General features: G+C 29.3%; 2 protein-coding genes across 3 annotated transcripts; one reads left to right on the plus strand and one right to left on the minus strand.

Annotated features, from left to right (window-relative positions):
• Window positions 1-1427: 1427 nt before the first annotated feature.
• Window positions 1428-12679, plus strand: LOC8289286 (S-norcoclaurine synthase 1). Its single transcript, XM_025156103.1, has 4 exons — window positions 1428-1664; window positions 1755-2002; window positions 2600-2918; window positions 12431-12679. Exons 1-4 carry the CDS (start codon window positions 1428-1430, stop codon window positions 12677-12679), a joined length of 1053 nt encoding a protein of 350 aa, XP_025011871.1.
• A 1086-nt stretch (window positions 12680-13765) lies between these two features.
• LOC112533715 (myb family transcription factor PHL13) lies at window positions 13766-18163 on the minus strand. Of its 2 annotated transcripts, none has more exons than XM_025156108.2 (7): window positions 17556-18158; window positions 17305-17458; window positions 17138-17214; window positions 17002-17041; window positions 14326-14377; window positions 14166-14235; window positions 13766-14057 (listed from the first exon to the last, which is right to left on the minus strand). In XM_025156108.2, the coding sequence occupies exons 1-7, from the start codon at window positions 18141-18143 to the stop codon at window positions 13908-13910; spliced, it is 1131 nt and encodes a 376-aa protein (XP_025011876.2). In that variant the 5' UTR covers window positions 18144-18158; the 3' UTR covers window positions 13766-13907. The 2 variants fall into 2 exon arrangements, 1 of the variants encoding a protein (XP_025011876.2); XR_007216281.1 differs by having other exon boundaries at window positions 13982-14057; window positions 14315-14377; window positions 17556-18163.
• Window positions 18164-22307: the final 4144 nt, after the last annotated feature.

Raw genomic sequence — 22307 nt, forward strand, 5'->3', positions numbered from 1 at the left:
GTTTATGTATGTACTAAATATATATATTTGTATTTGAGTGTATTAGTGGCTAATGTTACCGGTTAATATGTGATATTTCAAGTTAAGTAGTAATTTACATAATTGCTTTGTTATTTTGCAGCTACAAAGTGTCCATATAATTATTGTAATTTTTGCTGCATACTTGTCTCCTATAAACATCAATAGAATGAGAAGACATGTTATTATAGAGGACATATTTCTGCTATAACCTTTCCTCTTATGTTGCAGTTGCATTTGCTACAATTTTCTTATTGCTGCTATATTATTTCTGCTGTATGTTTACTACTCTTGTTTGATCCTTATTGCTGAAAACTAGCAATTTTCAACAACTCTTATAGATGAATATGTATTTTTATTTATTTTTACTTTCTTAATTTTTTAATAATATTGTTCAAGGAATAAATGCTAAAGGGTTATGCCGTATTCAAGGGATGTATTTAGAGTTAGTACTTTTAAAGACAATGAGTTGCAATTTTCAATACATTTGATAGCAGATAAATACGTCTCTCTTTGCTCATTTCCATACTAAGCTCAATGCTTGGACTTTATTAAATGGTTCATCACAAGAACACCTTTTTTCTTTTTGTTGCTTTGCCATTTATTTACTTTATCAATTTTGGTGTTATTATGATGACGATGGTGATGACAATTATTATTAATATTATTTTATTACTTAATTAGAAAAATATAAAATTTGATGATACATTAATTCTGTAATTTTTTTATGATATCTTAGTATTCTAAGAGTTATTTATTAATAATTTACATCCAGATCTATTAGTATTGTTAATAAATTTAGTTATTAAATTTTAGATAAAGATTGATTATCGTAAAATCGGTCTGGTTGGATGATAGCGAAAAGTAAGTTATCTAATATTATCAAAATATTCAAATATCATCGAAATTGATCGAAAGAGAAAGAAAAACTAGATTATAAAATTATTTTCTATTTTTGACTTTTCTTTTCAAATTTTATAAAAATTGATATAGCGATTTTGAATGACAGTTAAATTGTTAAGGAGTCGAATTATGTTAGAACTATAGACAACCGACATGGAGTGAAGGAGTTATGACTATTGAACCAGATGTTAGTGAATTTGAATGTAAGTTGTTAATAATGTAATTCTCAAACACTAAAGTATTATGAAGAAAAATCTAAATATTAATAGATTTGAATATAAATTTCTAATGGTGTAATTTTCAAATACTAAAATATTATGAAATTAATTGCGTCACTGTTTGTATTAAAAAGCTAAACTAAAAAGATTAAATTTTATACCTTCCCTTCTATTAGTTATTTATAAGTCATGAGTACTCTAGTTCACAAGTTCTATAGCATTAAAATAAAGCTTTAGGGTCAACAGAAATCTTGATGCTAATTCAAAAGCTACTAAATGGAAATGACAATGGTACCTAAATGGTCTCTCACTGTTCCAAGTGTACAAGAGCTTGCAAGCCAACGGCTTGATACAATCCCTTCTAGGTACGTGAGAGATAACATGAATGATATCATCGTCACCGTTCCTTCTGATCAGTCACTTCGAGTGCCATTGATTGATATGTCCAACCTTGTCAACCGAAAGGCTCAACCTGGAGAGCTTCAAAAGCTTCACTCTGCTTGCAAAGAGTGGGGCATATTTCAGGTATCATAATATGCATAACTGAAACACACATGAGTTCTACTTATTTATTAACATCTGGGTATGTCATTGTTTAATGATATTATTCTGTAGTTAGTGAACCATGGAGTTTCGGATGAATCATGGACAGAAATGAAGAAAATAGTTGAAGAATTGTTTTACCTTCCCTTCAGAGGGAGGGAACGTTGGGCTAAAAAGCCAGGAAATAATGAAGGGTATGGTCATCTCTTTGTAGGCTCAGAAGAACAGAAGCTTGAATGGAATGATATGGTCTTCCTTAAAGTTCTTCCCATTGAAAGCAAGAAATTGGAATCTTGGCCAGAGAACACTCACCAGTTTAGGTACTTGAGTTAATCAATTTTTTTTCTTTTTGAAAGGATCTTATGTTCTCTTTGGATATTAATTAGATTTGAAACAATCTCCTAGTCAGTTTGATAGATCAATTAATGAGGATTTGAAATAATCTCTAACAATATGTTATTAAAATTTTAGAATCTAGAATTTAATATTTTAAATAAAGAATTTCAAATGCAGTCTTATTTTTTTTTTATTATAAAACATGTAAAAAACATTATAATAATTCCTCTTGGTTTCTCCTAGTAGTAAGTATTTTTTTTCCAATTAATTAAGATGCATTTGAGATTGTTGCTGAAGTTGAAAATTTAATATATTGACTTTTAATTTTTTATAAACTACTTTTCTAAAAATTATTTTTGAAAATAGCATCAATTTTGAGAAAATACCAATTTACCAGTTTTTACCAAAATAATTTTTCAAATTTAAAAAGAAAATTAAAAAATAAGGTTGAAAAAAATACTTTTCTAAAACCTCAATACCGAACAACCCCCTTAGTAACTTAAAATTAAGTGAGTTGTTTTTTGTTTCCATAATTTGTTGGTATATGTAAATATGAAAAGGGTTTGTGGTTTCTGATAGAGGGAGACATTGGTGAGTTACATAGAAGACATGAAACAAGTAGCAGCATCTATTATAAGGTTCATGGCTACGGGGCTTGAGGTTCAAAATGAAGAATTTTATAAGGCTTATGAGGAAGGGAACTATGACGTGCGTATAAATATATATCCAACTTGTCCTGAACCTGAGAAAGCTACTGGGATAGTCCCACATATTGATATCCATGCCATCACTCTCTTGCAAGATTATGGTGAACTCCCAGCTTTACCGGTTCTAAAAGATGACCAATGGGTATTTATTGAGCCTATAGATGGTGCCATTGTTGTGGATCTTGGTGGCATCATTGAGATAAACTCTAAACTTTTCTTTAATATATTATAAATTTTATATTCCTTTATCCTTCCTTTTTATTAAACATTTTAAAAATATATAAAAGTGTCAAAATTTAAAAAATATTTTTAAAAATTTAATTTTTCACATTGTTTTGAGTTATCAGATTTTTATGAGATTTATAAATAAATTAATAGTTTAATTGCGCATTGTACGATTATTGTTATTATTTTAATTTGTTTACCCTTCTGAATCCAAAATGAAAGTTGAATATGTAAATTGAATAAAGGATGGAAAATTAAGAATTTTGCCATAAGACGGTTTTGAGATAGAAAAGAAGGAACACAAGAAATTATATATAGTGGTTCGGGTGTTAACTAACCCTACATCCCCTCCTCAATCTCTAATAGGGTATTTACTATACTTTCAATCTTTACAAGTAGAGTTTTCACAAACTCACTACTAACTTAGTATTTTTAGGGCTCACACCAAATATTACAACTTTGTGTTTTGAGGCTCACACACAACCCTAACAAGAGTTTTACCTACACTAACTCTCAAATCCAATCTCAAGTATTTAGACTAACACTCAAACTTCACAAGAGCATTCATTCAAGCTCTTACAACAACCAAAGATTGTTATAATTGATTACAAGGAGAGAGAAATTGAATGCATAATAATGAACTATTTTGCAGGGTTTTATCAACCATTAAAGATCATTTGAGGTGATTTTTATACCCTAGAAACCTCAAAGAGCCATTACTCATGTATCCCAAAAACTTCACCAAATCTTTGCTTTTCAAACAGTGTATTAAATGCATTGTGAGAATGCAAATCGCGATCGCAATTCTTGAAAATACTCTATCGGCTATCTGACTTGGCACTCGGGTATTGGCGGCTTCGAAAATAACCATTAGCGAGTTGTAACAGTCACAATGTTTCACAAAATTCAAGTTCATGATTTCTGACCTTTAAAACCCTTTTGTCTCTACCTTAAAAAGTTTCATTTTCGCGATTACGCCTCTTGTGGTGCCATCGTAATTTTGTTTTATAAGAATCAAATTTTTTTGCCTTTAAACTTGTAAATTTCGTGGTTGTGCCATAGGAGGGTGTGGTTGCGATTTTGAGGCAATCGTGAATTCTTGATTTTGATTGATGCTACAACTATACTTGTAGAAACATTAGATTAAGACCTCAATTTGTGTGTGAAAATCAAAATTAGGGACTTTAGCCTTAAGACAAAGCATCTAGATTCACAATCTCCTCCTTTTTCATTTTGAAAAATAAATTGAGTATTAAGAATAGAAGATTGTAAAACAAAAATTTGAAGAAGTTCTTATTACTACCCCTTAATGTGTGAATGTTGCATATGGAATATATTAAGCATGTTTAGTCTACTCAATAGAATTTCTCCCCTTTTGTCAATATAAAAAAGAAACAAGTATACAAAGACATGAGAAATAAAGTAAGAACAATCAAACTAATGAAGTTTCATTAAGGCAAATGTAGAATTGCACATTAAGTAGAGGGGACAAAAAAATAAAAAAGAAAGAACAAACAAAGTTGAAAACATGAAATATAAAAAAAAGAATGCATATAAATGTCTTGAGATCCACTTGACTCTTCCTTATCTTCCTCATCTTTCTCACTACTCTCATCATCCAACAACCGCCAAGAATTCATATAGCAAGGGAGAATCCCATGATGCTTTTAGATATCAACGAGGTCTCTTGTTCCATCATTTCTTCCTCACTAGGGGTCTCCTCAATCCCTAGTTCCTCTTCTTCCCCTTCTTTAATGTTTAGCCTAGCCCTTTTCTTCTCTTTTGCTTGCTCTATAGTGGAGATAGCACTAGCACCCAAAATGACTTGTTATGAATCATCACCTTTCTTTCTGATCACCTTTGAGCGAAGAAAATATTGAAGAGTGATAGTGTTGGTGCTAATGGGTATAGGATATTTCAAGTAAGCTAGGTTAGTGGAGGTCAGAAGTTTGAAGTAGTTGACAATCATGGATACATAAGAAGAAACAAGAATGCATCAACGAGAAGACTTAGCGAGATGGACAAAATGTCAATGAGAAAATAGAAAAGTTGAATGGCTCTATTGTGAATCATGGAATAGAGAATGCATAAATCCTTTTAGGTTATTTTCTTATTCCCATCACACTTTCCGTGGATGGTATAGATGATGACTCTATGGAGGGTCTAAGAAAATAGAGATTTGATATGTTTGGAGTTACATTTTTTATCAAGTTTGGTTTCAATAAAAATAGATTTTCAAAAGGTGACCAAACTTACCCCCAAATCTCCTAAGCCGGTGATCCTATGATCTTGAAGATGGAAGATGCTTCCAAAGTCACTTCTTATAAGAGAGTACCTTTGCCCAAATAGGTTGAATAATATGCCAAAATAGCCTAAATCTCCTTTGTGTCTCTTACTCACCTCCAAAGAACTTAAAAACTCCAAAGTGAGTTATTTGTAACCATCCACGTTAGAATAGATAAGTCTATCCATTTGAATATTGTTAAGATGATCTGAAACATCTTCATATACTCTAAGTTTTCTGAGATCCCTATTGAGAGGTACCTTTAAGGCCTCAAATTTCTTTTTGGCAAGAGTCTTGTACTTGCTTCTTGCCTTTTGGGTTATTCCTTTCATCTTGGTTGGCACATCAAGGGTTTAGGCAAGAGTTTCTTGCTCTTAAGCCTTTCCTTTACCCTTGTTCATTTAGGTGGAAGTCTTTCTTGGAGCCATTTGAAATGTATGAGAGATGAATGGCTTTAGAAGAGACAAAAGTTTAATTTGAGAGTGAAAAAGATAATTATGAGTGGAAATGCATGTAAGAGGTGTAAAGGGTTATTTATACCCAAATATTGGTTAAAAATAGTAATTTTGCAATAAAGAGGTGTAACTCCTATAAAATGTATAAAAATAACAATAATTCTTTTTGCAGAATTTGGGCATTTCATGACCACAATCACAAGGTACGACTATGAAATATGAATTTCTATCATAACGGCTAGTTTGACTAGCTTCACGACTGTGAATCCTAGAGTCGCGACCGTAAAAATGAGCAAAATCTCGATAGAAGCTTTACTTCAATTTTGCATTTCTTTACAACCATGTTTGGCTATTGCGACCATGATTTTTCAAAAATTGAGAAATTTTTAAAATCTTAGATCTTTTATCCCTTTATCTTATGCAATCCATTTATTGTATGAATGGTTGCTAAAACTTTGAATGCACCAATTTGATTCAAGTTTAATTCCTTAATCGAAAAACATATCATCACAAAGCACAAACATGCAATCAAGCATATTCATTCAAGACAATTACCATCAAGAAGACCAATTTCCCTTTTAATAAGATTTAATCTTTCCTCACTAAGGGGTTTGGTGAATATGTCTGTAAGTTGGTTGTTAGTGTCAATAAATTCTAACATTACATTATTATTTTGCATATGATCTCTTAAGAAATGATACCTATTGTCTATGTTTTTTCTCCTAGAGTGTTGTATAGGGTTCTTAGATAGATTAATTGTACTAGCATTGTCATATTTTAAAAGGATGAGATTAAGCACTTAATCATAACCCTTAAGTTGCTTTATCCAAAAAATTTAGATGCAGCAACAATCTGCCACTACATATTTTGCTTTGGCAATGGATAGGACAATAAAAACTTGCTTCTTACTAAACCAAGAAACTAAGAATTCTCCTAAGAAATGACAAGTTCCTGATGTGCTTTTTCTATCTAAGAGACTACTCACATAGTCGGCATCGGAGAAGCCTACTATGTTGAATGATGTATTCTTAAGATACCAAAGACCTAAATGCATGATGCCATTCAAATATTTTAGAATTCTTTTAATCTCGTGCAAGTGTGACTCTTTAGGACTAGATTGGAAAGAGCACACAAGCAAGCACTATAATATCAGGTCTAGAAGTCATAAGATAAAGTAGAAATTCGATCATACCTCTAAACTTTTTCTCATCAATTGGCTTACCTTTTTTATCTTTATCCAATTTAGTTGATGTGCTCATTGGTGTCTTGGCTATCTTGCATTCCTCCATTCCAAAATTCTTGAGAAGCTCTCTTGTATATTTGGATTGGTTGATGAAGAAGTCATCCCTGCATTACTGGATTTGTAATTCTACGAAGAACTTGAGTTCTCTCATCATTCTCATCTCAAATTCTCTAGTCATACACTTGAAAAATTCCTCACACAAGGATTCATTAGTTGTACCATTAACATAGATTTGAACAATTCAAGTATCATGCTTGTGTGTTTTCACAATAATTGTTTGTGTCAACTTTTTTTTGTAAAACCATTTTATAATAGAAATATACTAAGCGTTTGTTACCAAGCTCTAGGAGCTTGCTTCGAACCATACAAGGCTTTAGTCAGTTTGAAAAAATAGTTTGGATATTCATGATGCTCAAAACCGAGGGGTTATTCAACATACATTTTTTTCCTCTATGAAAACATTTAAAATATCACTTTTGACATCTATTTAAAAGAGTTTAAATTCATGGGACAAGAATAGGCTAGTAACATTCTAATAGCTTCTAGTCTTACACCCGATAGTCAATGCCTTTCTCTTAGTTATAACCTTTGACAATTAATCATGCCTTATTTCTAGTGATGGAACCTTGCTCATCTAACTTATTTCTATACACTCATTTACAATCTATAGTAAGATGATCTTTGGGTCTAGGAATAAGTTTCCACATTGATGTCTCTCAAATTTTTTGAGTTTCTTTGCATAGCAATCGCCCAACACTATTCATTAAGAGCCTTACTAATGGTCCTTGGCTCAATTTGAGATACAAAAGCAAGATTGTTATCTAAATTTTTAAATTGAGTCCTAATACTTACACCTTTTGTGAGTTTACTTATGATTAGCTCCTTCAAATACTCCTTGGGTTCCCTCTATTTTTTACACAATCTTGTGGTGTCTTCCCTTGAGGTGGTGGAGAAGGTTTAATTTATTGAGATTGAATTTGAGAAGACTCTTCTATTTGGAGGCTTTTGCCATTGATGTCAAGCTTCTCAAAATCACCTACAAAATTGTCAAACAAACCTTTTATAAGATCAAGTGTACTAGACTCATCAAAAACAATATTCATGGACTCCTCAACTACCATAAACCTTTTGTTAAACACCTTATAAGCTTTGCTAGAGGAGGAATAGTCTAGAAATATACCTTCACACATTTTGGATAAGGATTTTCCAAGATTGTCCTTGGTATTTAAGATATAGCATTTACATCAAAATACTCTTAGATATGAAATTTTAGTCTTTCTTCCATTCCATAGCTCTTAAGAAGTATTATTCAAAATGGGTCTTTTGAAAACTCTATTTATCAAATAACAAGATGTATTCATATGGCTTCTGTCCAAAAGTAAGTGGGTAAATTATACTTATTGAGCATTGTTCTAGCCATCTCTACAATTCTATTTTTTCTTTCTATAACACCATTTTGTTATAGTGTTCTAGGGGATGAAAAATCATTAGAAATACCATTTTCATTACAATAGGATTCAAATAAAATATTTTCTTCCATGATCACTTCTAATTTTGAAAATGTGAAATCCTTTTCATTTTGAACTGTCCTTGCAAAAATTTTAAAAGTTTTAAAAGCATTATCCTTATGAACTAAGAAATTAACCCATGTAAATCTAGAGTAGTCATTAATAAGAACATATGTATAATATTTTCCTTCTAAACTAGCAACTATAGTAAGGCCAAGTAAATCCATATGAATTAATCGGAGGAGTTTAGAAATGCTTATTACATTCTTAGCTTTAAAGGAGGCTTTGTGTTGTTTTTTTCTTTTGGCGAGGTCCACAAGTCTTGTCCTTTATGAAATTTACCTTGGGCAATCCAATCACTAACGCATTCTTCTTTAGACTATGAATGAGCTCTATGCTTTGCATGTCGAAGCCTTCTATACCAAAGCCAAGAGTCTTCACTAAAAGAAACAAGACACTCAAAAGAATCATTAGCAATCTTGTGTAAGTTAGTTGTGTAGGTATTATCAAACCTTTCTCCCCTAAAGATTTCCTTATCATTTCTTAAGGAAGTGACTTGGCAACCCTTAGAGTCAAAGGTGGCCTTGTTACCCTTATCACACAATTAACTTACACTCATTAAGTTATACTTCAAACCATCAATAAGAAAAACACTATCAATGGAAATAGAATCTTTCTTACCAACGGAGGCAATGCCTACTATCTTATCTTTGGCATTGTTTCCAAATGTTACCTCATCAATTTTCTTCAAGTGTGAAAATAGGTTGGCATTTTTGGTCAATCTGCCTTGAGCAACCACTATCCACATGCCAATCTCCTTCTTTCAAGCTTGACTTGAAGCATATCTTATTTGTTTCATTCTTTTATGTCATGAAACCTATATTGGTCACTTTTTCATCTTCATCTTCATTTGATGAAGAGTCATCCCAAGTAGCTTTAAGAGCCTTTGTTTTCTCCTTCTCCTTCTCTTTCTCAAGCTTCTTTTTATTTTTGTTCTTGAAGCAATCAACCTGTATATGCCTTTGCTTCCCATAACTAAAGCACGTGAGATCACTCTTCTTTTCCTTATTTTCTTTAAAACTTGATTGTATTGGAGTTGGAAATAAATTCTTGAATGGCCATTTCTCTTTCCTTCTACTCTTTATGATTTCCTTGACTCTCTTAGAAAGCATTGCTAGCTCTTCATCCTTATTTTCACTAAACTCAGATCCACTAGAGCTTTCACTTTCTTATTGTCTAGTGGACCAAAGGTTTCCTTCTTAACTCCATTTTCTTTTCTTGCTCTTCTTCCTTTTTAAGAGCAATTTCATGGGTGAGAAGCTTGCCTATGAGCTCATCTGTGGATACCTTCCCCAAATCCTTATTGGCTTCCTCTATATTTTTTACCCTTGAATCATAGTCCTTGATAGAGCCTTGAGAAATTTGTTATTGATGTCAACAAGCTCATAATACTTACCCAATTTTCGTGGACACCTTCCCCAAATCCTTATTGGCTTCCTCTATATTTTCACCTTTGAACCATAGTCCTTGATAGAGCCTTGAGAATTTTGTTATTGATGTCAACAAGCTCATAATGCTTATCTAATTTTTAAAGAATTGTTGATGATGGTGAGAAGCCGGTTAGTTATGTCGGTGATGCTCTCATTTGGTTTCATTTTGAAAAGTTCATATTCTGTCATAAGAAATTGGATTTTCTTGGATTTTACTTGCTTTGTACCCTCGTGGTAAGTCTCTAGGGCCTTCCAAATCTTGTAGGCGATTGGGAGATGTTGAACTCTCTCATGTTTCTCTCTAGAGAATGAACTAAGGAGGATGATCATTTCTCTTTTACTCTCGCCATTAAATTTTCTTTGAGCATCCATCCATTCATGTCTTTACAAGTAGAGTTTTCACAAGCTCACTCTTAACTTAGCATTTTTGGAGCTCACACCAAACCTTACAATTTTGTGTTTCGAGGTACACACACAACCGTAGTAAGAGTTTTATCTATGCTAACTCTCAAACCAAATTCCAAGTATTTAGGCTAAAACTCAAACCTCGTAAGAGCATTTAAGCTCTTACAACAACTAAAGATTGTTAGAATTTATTACAATAAGAGAGAAATTGAATACATAATAATGAAAGCTTTTTGAGGTTATTAATCAACTATTAAAGACCCTTTGAGGTGGTTTTTTATCCTAGAAACCTTAAAAAGCCGTTACTCATGTATCTCAAAAACTTCACCAAACCTTTGTTTTTGGATAGTGCATTAAATGCACTATGAGAATGCAAATTGCGATCACACTTCTTATGTCGCAGTCGCGATTCTTCAAAATACTCCAACGGCTATCTGACATGGCACTCAAGCATTGGCAGCTTAAAAAATAACCATTGGTGGGTTGTAAAGGTCACAACGTTTCATGAAACTTAAGTTGTGCCTTCCTTAGGTATGGTCGCGATTTCTAATTTGTAACCCTCTTATCTATGTCTTGAAAAGTTCAATTTTCACGATTGCGCTTCTTATTATGCAGTCGAGATTTTTTGTTATAAGGCTTCAAATCCTTCTACCCTTGAACTTGTCAATTCGCGGTTATGCTATAGGGGGGTGCGGTCGTGATTTTGAGGTAATCTTGGATTCTTGATTTTGATTATTGCTACAACATTGTAGAAATATTAGATCATTACCTCAATTTATGTGTCAAAATCATAATAAGTGTTGCATTACTTTTGCAATTATTTTAATTATAAAAAACATAGTCAACCAAGTTTATAGGGAAAATTATTTATAATAGTTTAAAAAGTAATAATAAATTCAATATTTCTAAATGTCTTTCTTAAAATCCTTTTAATATTATAAAATGTTATTAGTGAAAAAACATAAAAATTATTTTAAGGATATTTATTAATATATTTTAGTATTATATAAATTAATACTATAAATATAATTGATATCACTACATTTTAAGATTACAAATTATTCTACAATTAGAAAATCAACTTTTTATTTAATATAATATTTAAATATTTAAAATATTATTATCTAAAACCATAATCATTATCTAATTAGTAAATTAATTTATTAATCTACATAATTTCAAAAATATAATAGAGATGCTATTTTTTAGAATTAAAATTTTTATTTCATTTAAAATATAATTTTTAATCAATAAATTAATATAAAAATTATAAAATTACATATAAAGTACATATTTCGAATAAAGATACTATATGTCAAAATATAATAATACATGTCAAAATAAATAAATAAATATATATATATATATATATATATATATATAATCATAAAAGTATATGTAAACTTGAATTTTTTACGTGTCAAAATTCAATACACATGTAAAAATAAAACCTTTATGTGTCTAAATAGTGACACATGTCAAAAAATATTATATCCTATAATTTAATATAGATACTGATAGACAAATACTTTTCTTTAGTTATTTGAATTTGTAAAAAGAATGTAAGTAAAAATTATTAAAATTAATATTAAAATATAACTAATTTCTTATTTTCAGGATTATAAATTATTATATAATTAAAAATAATTTTTTAATTAAATGTAATATTAAAATATAATCAAAATATAATATTCTTTAAGATTAAAATCACTATTGATTTTAAATTCTAATAGAGTTTACTCATAAGGTGAGAGGTTTCAAGTTCAAGTTATTTCATCTGCACTAGATAAGTTTCGCATTTATGGCGAGTGTAAATAGATGATTACCTCTTGTGTAGTATACGGCATGTTGGCCCTCTTTTCTTGGAATATTCCCCTCTTAGGTATCAAAATTAATAAAAGATCAAATTGATCTAATTAACTAATGAATTAGTTAGGCTCTATTTGTATATTTATCCATCCTATTTTCTTCGCACTTTTATATACACTATAATAGATAAAAAAAATTATTTATGATTTTTTAAATGTACTCTTTCATAGAGTACTAAAGTGTGATTATGGTAAAAAAATAAACAATTGGTTAACATAATTAAATGATGCAGATAATGAGTAATGGGATATACAAATCGCCAATTAACAGAGCAATAGTGAACAAATCAAAGGAAAGGATTTCAGTAGTTACTTTGTGCAATCCTAACTCATCTCTCAGCATTGCTCTAGCAAAAGAACTTGTCAACAAGTCTGGAAGTCCGCCATTATACAAGACTGTAACACTTGATGAGTATTTTAAATGCTTTTGGAATTCAATTCCTAAAGTCCCACTCATGGATAACTTGAAATTCTGAAAGTTGAGTTAATTGGTAGAAACTAGTCAAACGATTATATAATATGTAATGATGATGGGTACTCTTATATTAAGAACATGTTATAGTAAATAAGGTTGTGGTATGTGTACCCAATACTGTGTTGTATATATAATAAAGTGCTCAAAATAAAAGCTTCGTATGGAATGGAATCGCTACCTTGATCATACTTGTTTCATTTGTTTTCTACTCTTGTTGAACAGATTTTTATCCTATATAATAGCCGATATTGCTTCATTTGGTATATATTGTGCACAGGAGAAATTTGGGCCAATAATAATTTTGATCTATTTCCCTACAGAAATTCTCTGTAATATCTGGTCAGGAATTACATATTAGATTCTCTATGATTTTTTATTGAGAAAATTTGTGACGGATTGAGATTTTGAACATACAGAGGCATGAAAAAATTGATAAGACTTGCTATATCTTGGATCAATTCGCAACAACCGATATCTAAACAAAAAGGGAGGAAAAGAGAAAGACACCAAAGAATTTCATTTGGCAAAAAAGAACTTAACCATCCCTACATATTGGCAAGCTAGTTGTTTAATTACAATGTGTTGAAATATTATTATTAGCATCTCTAAGTTTAAGAGAAAAGATTATGTGTAAGGTAACATTACCAGACATGCATATATCTTTTCACACAATGAATAATGTACATGGAGAAGATGTTCAAAATATGTTGATATAGGCACAAGGCCCAGGATTATGCAGATTTGATTTGTTAGACTTCAATAGATTTGATTAGACATGATGTAGTAGTAAGCTTTGATTTTTAAGTCGCTCATGTTTATGATCTTAAACAAGATTTAAGAGGGAAATGTAGTTTATGAATAATCCTGCAGCATAACCTTTTTTATCACACGGATGATCCTACTGGTTCGACCTCGTTGCCTTATAGCCATGGTCACAAATCCAAGGTACCAATTGGTTCATGCAACATAATATTGCGACCTTCCTTCTACTTTTCACACAATTATTTAAATTATTATATTTTGTTTCTCTTGTTTTCAGTCACATAGACAAACAGACACCATTTTGCCAAGTGGAAACAACTCTTAATTGATTAATAGCAGTTAGATTAAAGAGGTTATTCCTGCATTAATCCTTTCACTAAACTGAGCTAATGATAGAACTCAATTGAACAATCTAAGGGTCAGTATCTGTCTTGAGGTACACAACATTTATACTTATATTTGAAAGGTTAGTGGGTATCATTTGATGGATCTTCCCGATAGGTGAAATCTGAGTTTCTGGCTTCCCGCAAAGTATTGTTTGTTCTTAGTTGTTGATCTAACATCTGTTTGAGTTGCCGCCCTTGTTCTTCGATCCGCGACTGTAAATTTCTTTGTATCTGAAATAGAGAACATTGAGATATTAGATTAAATCATTGCATGGATGAATAAGAGAAAATGGAATAAAGAAAACAAGAAAATAATAATAAGAAAAGAAAAATCAAAACCTCCAATTGTTCATGTAGACACCTCTGGACATCAAGCTGCAATTTTAGTGTTTCAGCTATCTGCATGCCTCTGCAGATCCAAAAAGATTTTTCATTATAGGAAAATAAAAATGATAAAATGATACCTTCAAGAGTAAATTTGGATGTACAATATCTTTACGTTTTTGGGTCAAGTCTTGATATTAAATTTGCAACTCCTCTGTCAGATTTTCCTGAAAATCAAATACATAATAGCCATATAAAGTGCTGATGCTGACAAATACAATGGGAGAAAACACATGTTTTCAAGGCAAAGTGTTAGGAGATCAAGAATCCAATCTAGTGCTTGAAAAATATAATGGGAGAATAAAAAAGTTAAGTATGCACATAAGATATTTCAGTCAATATGACTGGGGATATATTCCATTCATTGCCATGCTCCAATTTTTTCTAGATGTATCACATTGGGAAGAGGAGAGGTGGACTCTTAACCGGGTTCAACTTTGAGACTAATTAACTCGTGTCTCCATTTTTAATTTTGAAGGGGAAGGTGAAATTTTATAAATTCTTCCTTCATAGGTTAGATCATAAAGAGATACATGTAAATATTACATGTAACATTTTCAACATTTAGATACAGTAATTATATATATGAATACTGATTGATTTCTTACATTAGTGCTAATTCAACTACAGTAATTATATGTATGAATATTGATTGATTTCTTCCACTAGTATGAATTCAACTATTTCAGTCAATTAAATCCTGAAATATTTTGTCATTTCCTTTATAATACTTGGAACTCTTTGTCTAAATTTGTAGCCTAACTATAAAGTTTGATTACAAAATTGAATAACAACATAAGAATAATATTTGAATATTTATACTAGGCTTATTAATAAATAAAATTCAAATTTTATTGCGTTTTGGCTATTATGTACAATTCTTCTAACGGAAAATTTATTCGAACACGCAAACACTTTTGGCAATTTTAGCCAATTGACAAGGCTGACTCAAATTGGTTGATGAGTTTTATATAATATGACATGTAACACACTAACATTAGTGTTTAAAATGCAAGAGATTCACATAATACCTCATTTGTCATATTGATAATTTAAATTATTTATTTTTAACCATAATAAAATTAAATGTATACCTGCACACTAAACATTAGTAAACTCAAAATTATTCCTAATTTATTTGCAAGGAACCTTTTTAGATTTAATGATTTAGTGTACAAGACAACTATTTAACTTGGATTAAGAAAATTTAATCTGACTTGATTAGAATTTATTGAATGGAAAATGAGATGTTGTATGAACTCACGCATTTAAATATTAATGCCAAAAGATGTTTAATATTACGTTACATAAAATATATTAGTCAATTTTGATCATCTTAGTTATTTGACCAAATTGTCAAGACATTTATTATTTTAGGTAAATTTATCAAAATTGGAAAGATTGAAGATGATGGTGAAAATAGTATAAGGTTTGAATTTATTTTTACACCAATATGCCTTTATACTAGTATAAACTCAACAATTTCAATGCATAGAATCATAACCTATTTGGTCATGTTCTTTTATACTTCGAGCTCGAACTCTTTTTTTAAGCTTAACTTTAAAAGTATAACCGCAAAATTGAATAAAATTATAATTGGTGTAATGAATCTATTTATTTTGCACTTTATATAATTTTGTAAATTTTTGGTAATTTTAATTTAGTAACAATTTTTTATATAAATTTTATAAATTGTTACCATTTTATCAAATTATCTTTAGACGTGTGTTTAACTTTTATATGAAAAATAGTGTTAAAATATCAAAACCACTGTTTTTATGAAACAAAATGGTGAGTTTTGATTAATAATATTAAATTGATCATTTTATCTTATAAAGAAATGATGATTTTTTATGCTTTAACCTAAACACTACATTGTTTTCAATTTAGAGTTTTCTTTTATTCTTTGTTCATTCTCCGATCTTTACCATTATTCTCTTTCCCTCTCTCCCTAGTGATTTCTGAAAGTTCATATAACAGTTATTACTATATTAGAATAGGATTGCAAAAAATATGTAAAGTTTAGAAATAAAAAGACGCATTACTTTATTTACAAATGAATTACAATGTTTGATATGTTAAATACTAATTATAGAACTCGTTTCAAATGAAATGAATATTATATTTGCAGTAAATTATAATAAGAGAAACTACATAAAAAGATAAAATATGAGAGAATTACAGAAAATAAAATAAAATAATAAATTTGAATAAAAATCTTTTGTTATTATAAAATTACTGAACTATTAATGTGGAATTTATTTGAAATTTTTTATTTATTTTATTAAAATTTAATTCAATTATAACTAATTTTAATAAATTTAGTTAAGTGAAAATCTGAATAAGTATTAATTTCAACAATAAACGGTAGATTCGTAGACAAATTTCATAACATTTTACGAAACTTATTTCAACAAACACAATATTAAGTATAATAGATCAAGAAAATACTTGAATATGCTAGCGAATCCAAGAAGCAAAAACAATACATGGATAATGTTGCTTTGATTTTTTTCATTTAACATATATAGCAAGAAGCAGAAAAGATGTTAAAGCTCATTTTGGCCACTCAACCATAGAGCCAGGGCCAAAACCCTGAATTATCACCCTTTTGGACAAATTAATAATAAAGTTAAACTTCGCTTATTTTGATTCAATTAAATCAAAGATATTAATTTGGTCAAAGGCGAAATTTGAGCAATTTGGCCCTGACTCCAAAGTTTAGTGGCCAAAATGAGCTTTTTTCCAAATTTTAATAACAATTAATGGAGCAAGGATGAGAGGAATATACCTTCTGTTGATTCGGGAATATATCTAGCAATGCGATATTTCTGTAAAAAGAATTGCAGAAAAATACAATCAGATTGTTACGTTAATCCGAACAAAAACTATTTTAACGGTGATCATGATCATGATCAGATCAAAACCTGCAAGTGGCTTTTAACATGGAATATTGTTAATCCTTGAACCCCCATCAGCTTCAGGATCAACTTTGGAGTAGCCTCTACATGAAACAACAAATAATAATAATAGTAATTATTAGTCATCTACTTTTACCGTCATACTAATTATTATTCATTGGATTATAACTTACTTTCAGCTCCTCCTAAACGATCTACACATTCAACAAATCGCTTATGAAGATCTTGGGTCCATTTAATACGTGTTTTACATGCAATATCTGCTCCAGATGATTTGAAGTAGGAACTGGGTTTTGCGTATTGAATGCTGAAAGGATTGTAACCAGCCTGTAAAATGAGAACATATATCATTATTATCTTATATATAACCAGTCTAATCAAGATTAGTCCAGATTGACAATTCATGTTATAAATTTAAACCCACCTCACGGCTCTGATGATTTTTGAAACTAATATGGCCTTGCCTTACTTGATTCAAAGTGGTAAATTTATTTGGTGATTTCTGCAGTATTGGAGGAAAAAGATCATTCCCAGGCGAACTTCGATACATATGTATCTTTTCTGCACTTCTTGGATTGTTATTATTTTGTATGCTAAAGTTGACAGGTGATTGAGGATCATCCAGACTGTCTTCATGAGTCTGCATAACTAGAGTGCCAGTTTCGGTGACTTGAGTACATATGGATAAGCTACCAACAGTACTAAGATCACCTTGTGTAAAGCCCATGCGCCCTTCCATTGCAAACAAACCAGCTGAAGTTGGTGATATAAAATGGCCAGGGTTGATGCTTGAACTATTAGAATTCCATGGATTTACATCCATCGACCCGCCTTGAGAGTCCGGTAACTGAGACTCAAAGAATACTCTCATGTTTCCTGGCTGCTTCTGCTGCTGCGGCTGAACCTGCGAAGATAATAACTTTTCCCAAAAAGACTTTGTATATTTGCAGGAGCCTTGGTATAATAATGATCCAATGTTGTGTTCTAGGACTTTCCTTTTCTGAGTGCTCATTTGTATAATATATAGTCAACAAGCACTGCAGATCTTTACTTTATAAATATATTTAATACCCTAATCTCCAATATTAAAAAAAATAGAAAAGATTCTGCAGCTTTTGCTTTCTTTCCTTATTTCTTCTTGGACTCCGAAGGTTTGGTCTTTAAAATATTATTATCTTGCTTTGCCTAGGAGATGTAGAAGATAGAAGAGGCATAAGATAGATCAGAAAGTTAACTTATTATTTAATGTGTATAAAGCTTCATTTACAAGAAGATTTTTATAAATATATCAGAAATTGATACTAAGTCATCCATTTTAATAGTTCCAAGTTGGATAGGCATGAACAATGAACTTTTTGATGCATCCAAAGCTCAAGTAATTAATATTAGAGATTATTTCAAGTTTTAAAATATAAACTTTCATCCCTAACATTTATATATGGTTCTGTTAATAATGTATATTAAGTCAAAATATACAGAGATGGTCAATATGTTGACATGATTTCTACCAGGGACTAAAATATTTAATTATAAGTTTTAGAAGCTAATTTGCTATATAAAACAGAAAATTAGGGATCAAATAAGATAGTATAGTATGTATTTTGGTGATAGTTATATTTATTTATTTTTTATCATTTCACATGTTGCTAAATGATATATCAACGGCTAGATGAAAAAGAAAGTATATATTCTTAAAAAAAATGAAAATGTAAGGTAGCATTAATCCAAAGGTATTTGTAATTATCTATAAATTTAATTGTCAATTTACAAAAATGCAACTAGATTTTCAAGGCAGAAGTGGAAGTTGTCAACGAGATTATATATAATATATACCTCACATAAAATTGGAAGACAGGCTATTTGGTGGTGCAGGCCTGATAATTGTTCTCTGGAATTCCTTTTATTATCAATAATTTAGAGAACATAAATAAAGTATATATCTGGTCTCGCTTGCCCTCATATTGCGATTTGCTGTTAGCATTCAGGAGTGGACCCCAGTTTAATATAACGCCAGTCAGTCTACCTCTAAACCATAACTCTTCACCCCTTAGTTATAATTCTTCAAAAACTAGCATGACTATTTAAGTTTGTAATTTGATCAGCAATAAAAATGAGTGTAACAGATATATAGGAATATTTTATATTTTATATTTAATAAAATAATAAATGTATATTTATTCAATAATAAATGTAATTGTTTATATTTATTAAAAAGATTGACATAAATATAACAATTTACGAGCAACTGTTGGTAAAATGATGAGGCGAAGTCACATTGATGGCTAGGGGATAATTTCCCCTCTTATTATTTTAGAACATGTACATATTATTACAAATTGTTTTCAGAATGTGCATATATTAGTACCCTTTTGAAAATTCCAATTGCATCTCATATTCTTTGCCATTTAAGTTAAAAGAAATGGAGATTCTATTCTTTTGCCCCTTTAAAATTAAATATAAGCTATTTTCCAATATAAAAAATTATTGTTTAATTATAAAATAAAAATTTACTATTTAAAAAGATTAATTTATAATAACTAATAAACTTAATTTTATAAAATATACAATATTCTAAGATAACGAATCATTATCTAATTAGGAGATTTATAATAAATTATAGCATAAAATATAATTTCAATAGCATTCTTTGTTTTTTAAATATCAAATAAAGAGTTGGTTTAGTCTCCACATGGCCAAACTTCATTCTATATTTTGAGTTTAAAAGATACACTATGAATTTTCTTATACTTTATTAATTAATATTCTTAATTCTACTTTTCTATTAATCAAATTTAAAGAAAAAAATTAAGTCATTAATACTTATAAAAATAAAATATATAATAAAATATAAAAAGGTAATTGAACTTAAATAATGTTTTCTATTCTTTACATTTGAATATTTCTTAAAATATTTTTATTATAGAAATTATATTCTTTAAAATAAAAAGTGTTATTAGAGATATTCTTAGTTTAGACTATGTTTTTCAATCTTACTAAGAGTATTTATAAGAGATTTAGTTCATATACGATTTAAGTAATGTTATGAGTTTAAGAATATAATGAGTCAGGTGGGAAGCAAACATGTGAACTACTCCTAAGAGATTTGATAATCTTACGTACAATATGAATAAAATTAATTAATTAATAAATCATAGAGGCCACAATATTTGTATTTTATGTATTTAATTAATTGAATAAATATACATTTATACTATTTACACATCAAATTTAATTTATTTGATTAATTATTTTATTTTATGCAAGAAAGATATAATAAAATAGAAACACTTCAGCAAATTAATAAAATTTTAATTTGAAATAAAGCTAATATTCCATAGTAACATGATATATATATATATATATATATATATATATATATATATATATATATATATATATATATATATATATATATGCTTTGTTATTTTTAATGCATGCTTTTTTTAAAATAAATATCAGTTCATGCTTCAAATTATTAATGATATTCAATATATTCACTAACAATATTAGAAATTTCAGCTCTTAAATTTCATTGTAGTATTCAATTGTTGCAAAATTAGTCTTTTAGGAAAGCTAGTAGAGAGAGAAAATCTATAGTATTGTCAAATTGTCTAAAATTCGTCAGCTATATGACAACTCTATTTTATAAATAAATAATTATAGTTTTATTATGTGTTTATTTAGCAATATGTTTATATTTTATAGAGTTTAAGTGTATTTTAAATATTTTCTTGCTATTTATTTGTTTTCAAGGCGTTGTGGCGAAATCAAACAAATCCAAAGCCGTTTTGAAGATAAATAGACTTTTGAATCAGTTTTAGAGAAAATTGGTCACTAGACTAGTTAAATATAGACAAGAAAAAATAAGTTATATGGTGAACCAGTTTACCAACACGTTAGAGGAGGTAATTGGGCTAGAGCCAGTCACAGATTCGATTGAAGCTTGAAGAAAAAATGAATTTCTATTATGAACCGGTCCTAGAACCAATTCTCATGAAAAAATGGAATCAAAAATTGTTGGAGGACCGATTGAAATCATATGTTATGCAGTCTATTTCTGTTTGGATCAATCTCAATATTTGGACCTTAGCTAGAGTTATAGATGTCCTAAAATAATATACTCTTCAAGGGCTACAACTTTTATAAAGAATCCAAGTCCAAATTCTGTTTCTATTAGGTTCTAAAATAGACTGTAATATAACAAATGAAAAAAAAAATATATATATTTATGAGTTATTTTTATATTTTTTTATTGCTCTATAAATACATCATTATAACTTAGAGTTTAGGGAGATGTATTCAATTTGAGAGAGAGACAAACACTTTTGGGAGAGAAAGTGGAGATTGCTACAAAATTGAATGGAGATTCATAATTTCTTAGAAATTAAAAGTAACATTTTCTCTAATCTTCATTCTTAATTATATATATTTTTCATTTTACTCATATGTGTATTGTTCATCTAGTATGAGTAACTAATCTCTCTACTAGAGTGAAAGATATAATTTAATAGATTTCTGATTAAATTTCAATGATAATCCTCTTTAGTTCTTGATTTAACCTTTTGGTACTTATTGTGATTATTGTGATTAATCACCATAGTGTTTTTATTTTAGAGTTTATATGATGGAATGAAAGGAGGAGTATAGCTCTAGGTCTATGAGATTAAACACAATGATTTTTTAGGTAAAAAAAAGAATATATTTAATAGATTATGATTCTTGAATTGTTGGTTAATGAGTTTGATTATGTTTATTACTTTTAAGAATCAATGATATCTTAATTGAGTACAATTTAATAGCTTAATAGAACATTAGAATAACTTAGAGTATTAGAATTGAGAATTGGATTTGACTTCTATGATTATTACCTTTAGATGAGATCTAGATCTCTAGTGTTTTAACTATAAAAGTTTAAACTTTTTCATTAATTCCTTTTACTATTTCAATTTCCAATCTTCGTAATTTATTTTTTTAGTTTACACAAGTTTTACGAAATATCAAGTGAGCTGTTCTTATGGGATCGACTTTGATTCACTAGTCTATATTGCAATTACACGGTACACTTATAGGTAAAGATTTAGCAATCAATATAATTGGATTTAAAGAAGAATCGATATTATCTCTCTTCTTGTCACTCTTTATATTTGACTAAATCAATCGACAACCTTGTGTAAGA

The sequence above is a fragment of the Ricinus communis genome, chromosome 6 (assembly GCF_019578655.1).
Source record: "Ricinus communis isolate WT05 ecotype wild-type chromosome 6, ASM1957865v1, whole genome shotgun sequence".
In the NCBI taxonomy this organism is placed as follows: Eukaryota; Viridiplantae; Streptophyta; class Magnoliopsida; order Malpighiales; family Euphorbiaceae; genus Ricinus; species Ricinus communis.

Excerpts from the sequence above, each read along its gene's own strand:
- LOC8289286 (XM_025156103.1), top strand. The coding sequence starts at position 1,428 with ATGGTACCTAAATGGTCTCTCACTGTTCCAAGTGTACAAGAGCTTGCA. Across the intron at positions 1,665-1,754 it reads AAGAGTGGGGCATATTTCAG|TTAGTGAACCATGGAGTTTC; the intron begins GTATCATAATAT and ends ATTATTCTGTAG. Across the intron at positions 2,919-12,430 it reads TTGTGGATCTTGGTGGCATC|ATGCAGATAATGAGTAATGG; the intron begins ATTGAGATAAAC and ends CATAATTAAATG.
- LOC112533715 (XM_025156108.2), bottom strand. The coding sequence starts at position 18,143 with ATGAGCACTCAGAAAAGGAAAGTCCTAGAACACAACATTGGATCATTA. Across the intron at positions 17,042-17,137 it reads ATGTTAAAAGCCACTTGCAG|AAATATCGCATTGCTAGATA; the intron begins GTTTTGATCTGA and ends TTCTTTTTACAG. Across the intron at positions 14,378-17,001 it reads TATTCCCGAATCAACAGAAG|GAAAATCTGACAGAGGAGTT; the intron begins GTATATTCCTCT and ends TTTGATTTTCAG.